An 8,801-nucleotide genomic window follows, 5' to 3' on the forward strand; every position below is an offset into this window, starting at 1 on the left:
TTGATCAACCAAAGTCCCAAGGAACTGACTAATATGCTCTAATTTTACTTACTTTTACTTAATTTTATTTTTTTTAGTAAATATTACTTGCTTGCTTGAAAATGGAAAATACACCAAAAGACTGTTAAAAGGTTTAAAGTAATAATATTCCAATCGGCCCCAGCATGTGCATGTGGGTATGTGTATTTCATTATTATTATTATTTTTAATCTATTTCAATCTGCACTATGTACGGTTACATTAGCATCCTCTAGTTCCTCAAGGTGTAGCTACAGTTATTATAGCTATATGCTATATCATCACCAAGAGTCCCTGGATAGATCGACTCATGGTTGGTTAGGGTTTGAGAAAAGTAAAAGATATTTTTTTAATGGAGCAAATGGCTGATTTAGTGTGTGCATGTTTAAGAGTTCAATGGTGGTGGGGGACCATGAATCAATTGGGTAACCGTAAAACCAAATACAATGGAGAAATCTACTATACTAGTTTTTGTAAGAACATTGCTAGAAACGTGTTTTTCCAACATTTTCTCAAATTCTGTGGACTTTCTAGCATTGTCTCCACACAGTCAACAAGATATCATGTTGTTGTCGAATGGGCATTTTGTAAGAACCTAACACAGTCTTCTGTGGAACATTGTAGATCATTCTAGACTGGATATCCAGACTCATTTATCTACAATATTTTGTAATAATGTAAGGTCCAATGATGTATTTAAAGCTGTATGTGATGTATTATAAATAAATTCAGTTTGTAAATACCACATTTAAAGAAACACCTATAGCTCCCCCGTGTGTTGCTAACTGATGTCAGATACAGTGGCTGATAATCTCCAGCGATATGCCTTGTAAAACCCACACCTATCAACTGAAACTGAGCATGCTTTACTGTTTATTTCATGTTTTATTTAAAGTTTATTTACCTGATGCTGTTTTGAATTAAACACATTTAATGCAAATGTGATGATTTATTCTGGTTTCAGTGGACCTATGATACATATACCTATCATATAATATAATATTGTTATTATGAGCCATGGAAGAATGAAATGGAGATCAGATGGTTTAGGAGAGGTAGAGCTATCGTGTCTGCTAGAGACACGATAGCTCTACCTCAGGCCTTGTACACCCTTATGATGGAGGCCTAAGATTATAGGTAAATTGTGAAGTAAAGCCCCTGGTCAGCTTGTCTGGGTCTGACCAGTCATGGTGGGCGGCTGGGGGGTTCTTTAAGCCCCCCTCCCGCCGCTAGGGGGCGGTACCAGCCTTATAGATGACGTCACACGTGGAGAGGAACAGTCGCTCCTCAGCTTCAGCACCGAGAGACGTTCGAGCCACTGCGGAACATCGCTCTGTTTTCATTTAGGTCCGCATATTTACCTTGATAACAACGATGGATAACTCCGGGAAAGAAAAGGAAGCCGTCCAGCTGATGGCCGAGGCGGACAAGAAGGTTAAGTCGTCCGGATCATTCCTAGGAGGGATGTTCGGGTAGGATGCTCTCTCTCTCTCTCTCTCTCTCTCACACACACGTGTGTCTGTGTTTGTCTCTCTCTCTCTCTCTCACTCTCTCTCTTTTTCGCTCTCTCTCTCTCTCGCTCTCTCTCTCGCTCTCTGTTGTGTGTGTTGGGTTAGGTTTCAATCAGGCAGGTCCGCATTCCCTTCAAAGACGGATTGCTTGTTATTGTTCATTTCACATGTCACTGTTATAATATAAATATAATATAACATAGTCCATCACAGCGGGAACAGCGGTCACATGTCGCGGGGGGCGGGGGGGGGGGGGGGGGGGGGGGGGGTGTTGCGCAGTCAGAAGCCTGCTGCATAGATACCGACTAGATACTGACAACACGTTGACACCGTGCGGTGCAGAAACGGGTGGATAGCATATAACCTAATATTAATCAGCTTCAAATATCTGAAGGAGGACTTTAGGAAGATAGGCCTATGGAAAAACGTCCTATATTATAATTAGCATCAAGAAATGATACAATCATCAATTCTCTAAAACTCTATTTAGTTGTCATTGTACAAAAATCCAAAGAATATTCAATCCAATGAATATCCGATTCACATGTGTGTCTGTGTTTGTATGTTCTTGTGTTAGGGGGAATCATAAGGTGGAGGATGCCTGTGAGATGTATGCTAGAGCTGCCAACATGTTCAAGATGGTAAAGAACTGGAGTGGTAAGACAAACACACGAACACGCATGCATGCACACACACACACACACACACACACACACACACTAGCATGGGCTACTCTTATGCAGGACAACATGTATCTATGCACAGCGATCTCTCGGCGTGTCGGGAGGCAGGGCCTTCCCATTCGCCGCCCCCTCTCTCTGGAACCGATCCAGGACTCATCTCTCCTTTCTTTCTCTAAGACAAAACTGCAAACACAACTTTTACAATAGCTAACTCTCCTCCCCTCTCTTTCTGTCACCTAAGTTGTATGCTTTTACTTTATGATGAGGATTCATTTATTATGTAATCCAACAATACATAATGAATCCTGATCCTATTTCATGGCCTTCTTGAAATTAAGGTGTGGCCCTGCAATAAGTTCAATGATTGTCGTTGCTGATAGAATGCTGATAGAGAGAATGCATTACACACTGCGTCATTTTTTAATATGTTGTATATTGACCTTGTTTTATTTTTCGAAGAAATTTCTTGAATGATTATGCTTCCCTTGTGTGTGTGTGTGTGTGTGTGTGTGTGTGTGTGTGTGTGTGTGTAGCTGCAGGCAATGCGTTCTGCCAGGCCGCTCGACTCCACATGCAGCTCCAGAACAAACTGGACTCAGCCACCAGCTTTGTGGATGCAGGAAACGCCTACAAGAAGGCGGACCCACAGGGTGAGACACAAACACGCACAGGAGGGTGAGACACACACACACACAGGAGGTTGAGAAACACACAGGAGGCTGAGAAACACACACACACACACACATACACAGGAGGGTGAGACACACACACAGGAGGGTGAGACACACACATACACACACACACACACACACACACAGGAGGGTGAGACACACAAACAGGAGGGTGAGACACACAAACAGGAGGGTGAGACACACACACAGGAGGGTGAGACACACACATAAGAAGGTGAGACACACACAGGAGGGTGAGACACACACACAGGAGGGTGAGACACATAGACACACACACACACACAAACACACACACACACACATACACAGGAGGGTGACACACACACAGGAGGGTGAGACACACACACAAGATGTTGAGACACACACACACGGGTGTGAGAGACACAAACACACACACACAGGATGACACACACACACACACACACACAGGAGGGTGAGACACACACAGACAGGAGGTTGAGACACACACACACGGGGTTGAGACAAACACACACACACACAGGAGGATGAGACACACACACAGGATGTTGAGACACACACGCACGCACACACACACGCACACACACATGAGTGTGAGACACACACACACACAGGGTGAGACACACACACACACAGGAGGGTGAGACACACACAGACAGGAGGTTGAGACACGCACACACGCACACACACACACACACACAGAAGGATGAAACACACACACACACACACACACACACAGGGTTGAGACACACACACAGGACGATGAAACACACACACACACACTGGAAGGATCTAAACATACCTGTTCCTGCTCCTCTGTGCCTGCTTCCTGTAAATCGTTTTCCCTTCTCCCCTCCTGTCAATGTCTCACTCTATCTGTGATTCTTTCTGTCTGTCAATCTGTCTGTCTCTCTTTCCCTAGAGGCCATCAACTGTTTGAATCAAGCAATTGATATCTACACTGACATGGTTAGTTCTAACTAAAACCCAATATCTAACCCTAACCCTGTTTAGTTACTTATTATCGAGGGTTATTATATGTTTTGGGTTTTTGTATGTGTTCTAGGGTCGTTTTACGATCGCAGCCAAACACCACATCACCATCGCAGAAGTGTACGAGTCTGAGCTGGTAGACATTGAGAAGGTAAGGGGAGGTTTGGTGTCCTGAATGTGTTACAGACATTTCAGTTTCAGTGAAACCCTGGAGAGCAGCATCACTGATGGAACAAGCTTTGATTGGTCACATGTGATTGATTCGACCAAATCTCTGTTGAAGGCACATTCCATCAATTTGCATGGGACTTCACTTGAGATTTTGTGAAGAAAAATGACCTGGCTCCAATTAAAGCCAATCAGAAAAGGCCTTTTCATGAATGTGTGTGTGTTTGTTTTTGTGGGTATTCAGGCCATCGCTCACTATGAACAGGCAGCAGACTACTATAAGGGGGAGGAGTCTAACAGGTGGGTGTTCCATATTGATTTAATGTAGCTGTTAACCTCTTCAAATAATTCACCTTAACACCAGAACTTCATTCTTTTGAATGTCAAAGCATATTATACCCCTGTGATGATAATGATAATGTGTGCATTTCTGTGTGTTGTTGTGTGTGCATGTGTGTGTGTGTGTTTGTGTGTGTGTGTTTGCTTCAGCTCGGCCAACAAATGTCTCTTGAAGGTGGGACACTACAGCGCTCAGATGGAGCAGTACGCGAAGGCCATCGAGATCTACGAACAGGTAACAGCCAACAGCGTGTGTGTGTGTGTGTGTGTAACGTGTCTTTTTTAACTACAATTGCTTGTCCATCTATAAAACCGGGCTAAACTGGGTGTATGTATGTGTGTGCTTGTGCGTGTGTGCGTGTTTTTGCAGGTTGCCACCAGCACCATGGATAACCCACTCTTGAAATACAATGCCAAGGAGTACTTTTTCAAAGCCTCCCTCTGCCACTTCATCGTGGACGAACTCAACGCAAAGGTAGACTTACCCTCTGTACGCCATGTCACTGCCCCGCCACATAATGATCCTCTGTACGCCAGGTCACTGCCACATAGTGAGCCTGTTGGGAACGCCATGTCACTGCCCCACCACAAAGTGAGCCTCTGTACGCCATATTGCCACATAGTGAGCCTGTTGGGAACGGCATGTCACTGCCCCGCCATATAGTGAGCCTCTGTACGTCATGTCTCTGCCCCGCCACATAGTGAATCTGTTGGCAACTCCATGTCCCTGCTCCACCACAAAGTAAGCCTGTTGGGAACTCCATGTCACAGCCTCGCCACCGAGTAAGCCTGTGCGGAACGCGATGTCACTGCCACATAGTGAGCCTGTTGTGAACACCATGTCACAGCCTCGCCACCGAGTGAGCCTGTTGGGAACGCGATGTCACTGCCACATAGTGAGCCTGTTGGGAATGCGATGTCACTGCCACTTAGTGAGCCTGTTGGGAACACCATGTCACTGCCCCGCCACATAGTGATCCTCTATATGCCATGTCACTGCCACATAGTGAGCCTGTTGGGAACGCTATGTCGCTGCCCTGCCACATAGTGAGCCTCTGTACGCCATGTCTCTGCCCAGCCACATAGTGACCCTGTTGGGAACGCCATGTCACTGCCCCGCCACATAGTGCGCCTGTTGGGATGCCATGTCACTGCCCCGCCACATAGTGATCCTGTTCGGAACGCCATATCACTGCCCCGCCACATATCAAGCCTTTTGGGAACGCCATGTCACTGCCCCGCCGCATATTGAGCCTGTTGGGAACGCCATGTCACTGCCCTGCCGCATAGTGAGCCTGTTGGGAACGCCATGTCACTGCCACATACTGAGCCTGTTGGGAACGCCATGTCACTGCCCCACCACATAGTGAGCCTGTTGGGAACGCCATGTCACTGCCCTGCCACATAGTGAGCCTGTTGGGAAGGCCATGTCACTGCCCTGCCATATAGTGAGCTTATTGGGCAAACAGAGACCTGTGGGTTCAGAAACCCAACTCTCTGTATCCCAGGTTACATATTACATATTCGCTGGCCAGTGTTATTATTATATAAATATATGAATATAGAATAGTGCATTATTAATGTTATTTACTATTCATAATAACTCTGCTTTGTACTTATACTGTATTCTAACTTACTTACTGACTTACATACTTGCTTACTTACTCACTTAGACCTAGTTACTTAATTACTCACTAACACACTTGCTTAAAATATTACTTAATAACCTATTTACTTACCTACTTACTTAATTACTTAACTACCTACTTACTTACTTACCTAATTACCGACTAACTAACTTACTTACTATTCAGTTTTTCTTCTCTGTGTTCGTTTACTTCTAACTGTGGGTTCTGTGTCCAGCTGGCCATTGAGAAGTATGAAGAAATGTTCCCAGCCTTCTCAGATTCCAGAGAACTCAAACTGCTCAAGGTAAAGGCTGCATCACAATACTTATTCCAAATGTACTTCATCCGTGGCTCATTTATTCATGAGAATATTCTATTTGAGATCGATTTCAGTTGATAACACTAGTAGTAGCAGTACGCAAATGGAGCAAATCAAGTGGTTGTTTTTGTGTTGCCATAGAAACTGCTTGACGCCCACGAGGAGCAGAACAGCGAGGCGTTCACCGAGGCCGTGAAGGACTTCGACTCTGTGTCACGTCTCGACCAGTGGCTGACCACCATGCTGCTGAGGATCAAGAAGACCATTCAGGGAGACGCCGGGGACCTGAAGTAAAGCAGAGGTCCAAGAAAGGGATGGGGGAGGAGAGGATTTATAATGGGATAGATAAGGGAAGGGAGGAGGAAGAAGAGGATTTATAACAGGATAGATACAGGGAGGGAAGAAGGAAGAAGAGGATTTATAATGGGATAGATACAGGGAAGTGAGGAGGAAGGAGGGAGGACAGGAACGGAGAGGGTTTAAAATACAAAAATAATACACATACAGAAGCAAGCAGAAGAAAATAGAAAAGGGTAGAGAGGAGGATTTGTGGAAATGGTGAATGAAGGAAGGAAGGGAGAGAGGGAGAGAGGGAGGGAGGGTGGAACTGAGAGAGGGAGGGCGGGAGGGAGGGAGGGAAGGAGGGAGGGATTAAGGGGGAGTTTTCAGTTGTATATATTTATCTGCATGTAACCCCTAATGACCTGGCCCTTAACCCTCTGTTAACCTTTAGATGTCCTCAGAAATAACCCTTTTCCTTTCCCAGACCCAACAGTATTGGTTTGTTAGCACTGGACATGATAATGTTCAAAATAGCAAAATTGTGTGGTGTGTGCGCGCGTGTGTGTGTTTGTGTGTGTGCGTTTGTGTTGTATGTGTGTGTGGGTATTGGTGTGTATGTGTCTGTGTGTGTGTGTTTGTGTGAGTGTGTGTGTGGGGGAGGGTGTGTGTTTGTGTGTATAGGTGTGTATTTGTGTGTGTCTGTGTGTGTGTGTGTGTGTGTGTCTGTGTGTGGATGTCTGCGTGTGTGTCTGTGTGTGTGTGTGTGTGTGTTGTAGTTCGTGTGTGTGTGGCGTGTGTGTGTGTGTTGTAGTTTGTGTGTCAGGTGAATTACAAAAACAGTAAACGGGACTTTGTGCAACTTATATCAGAGAAATATATATATAAAAAAGATGTTATTTATAAGAATAATTATAATTGCTTTTTATTGTCCTACTCAATTGACAAACGTAAACTCACTTGAAGGCGGGTGTCTGTTGAAGTTTAAATATATTGGATCTGCCCAGTGCCACTCTGGATCTGCCAAAACCAATCGCTAACGTTTGGCCGGAAATCACGTTGCGCGCAGGCTATAAACAAACCAAACACTGTGCGTGAAGATGTCCGTCAACGAGAGCTGACTTTAACGTGATTGTTCTCAGCCACTCACTCTGTTCGCTAATTGGACGCAGAAAATTTGGACGGAGAAAACCCACTAACATACCGCAGACCCAGACGTGCGGTAGTACTGAACGGAAATTCAAATTGAGCGGAAGTTTTTAGGCGGGCGGAGCCAGGCTAGCTCAGTGTATCAGTCTGTCTAAATATGTTGACCTTCTGCTGATCTCTGCTATCAGACTCCCCCCTCTTACCCCATTGGTCGGTTTCCCTCTGATGGGGGTTATATTTGTGTTTTGGCCAATGAGTGGATAACAGAGTTAGCATTATCCCCAGATGTTCACCTCTGCCATTTTGCTACCTTGGTTGTGCATGTCTAATGTCAGTTGGTATAAGTGTGTCTGTGTTGATATGTTTAGAACACCTGTATAACCTGGTATAATTTGGAACGTCAATAAACAATGTACCACAGTTAACACAATATGAGATAATTGTTGTCTTATATATTATATTATATTTTGTTGCATGGGAGAGGGTAAAACTACTAAAAATTAACAATAACATTTTAAAACAAAGTGAAATTAGTATCCATCTCACCATAAAGAAATGTAATTATGTAATTATTTATTATACTCCGCAGAAGTGCTAGTCTTCAATGGAATTAAAGTCATGCCCATACGGAGTCCATCATATGTAGGCAGATATGCCTTAAATGTCGTGGTTAATGTGGGGAATATGTTAGCAAAACTAATGTATAAATTTCTAAAACATTTACTCAACATTCAAAAACAAAGTGTGGGTCAAATGCCAGTTTTTCTTTTAGAGCGGCAAAGTCACGCCCCTTCCGGTAGAGCCCATGGGACCTATGAGATCGAAAAATATGAATGGGTTTCAATGGAGCGAAAGTAATTATTTTCTGGTCCCAGTCTTTATATGCCCTGGATTACACATATGTTGTTTGTGGATTTAAATGATAATTTTTCATGCAAAGAAAACTAAACATTTTCGTGAAGAAGTTTGATAATGTTAGTTTTTTTCCAAGGGTAGGATAAAGGCATCAATGCTTTTATCCTCCCATTGGAAAAAGCGGTTAA

The 8,801-nt window shown here is 44.1% G+C and overlaps 1 protein-coding gene across 2 annotated transcripts; it reads left to right on the top strand.

Moving 5' to 3' along the window:
• Positions 1 to 1,392: 1,392 nt before the first annotated feature.
• On the top strand, positions 1,393 to 6,624 carry napba (N-ethylmaleimide-sensitive factor attachment protein, beta a; the record flags this gene model as incomplete). 2 transcript variants are annotated; one of them, XM_079758494.1, is made up of 10 exons in its annotated part: positions 1,393 to 1,490; positions 2,107 to 2,186; positions 2,746 to 2,862; positions 3,806 to 3,852; positions 3,950 to 4,027; positions 4,289 to 4,344; positions 4,534 to 4,618; positions 4,754 to 4,858; positions 6,247 to 6,315; positions 6,472 to 6,624. In XM_079758494.1, 10 exons carry the CDS (start codon positions 1,393 to 1,395, stop codon positions 6,622 to 6,624), a joined length of 888 nt encoding a protein of 295 aa, XP_079614620.1. The 2 variants fall into 2 exon arrangements, with proteins under 2 accessions (XP_079614620.1, XP_079614621.1); XM_079758495.1 differs by lacking the exons at positions 1,393 to 1,490; positions 2,107 to 2,186; positions 3,806 to 3,852 and having other exon boundaries at positions 2,755 to 2,862.
• Between the last annotated feature and the right edge of the window lie 2,177 nt (positions 6,625 to 8,801).

The sequence above is a fragment of the Pollachius pollachius genome (genome assembly GCF_949987615.1).
Source record: "Pollachius pollachius genome assembly, chromosome: 2".
Taxonomy (NCBI): domain Eukaryota; kingdom Metazoa; phylum Chordata; class Actinopteri; order Gadiformes; family Gadidae; genus Pollachius; species Pollachius pollachius.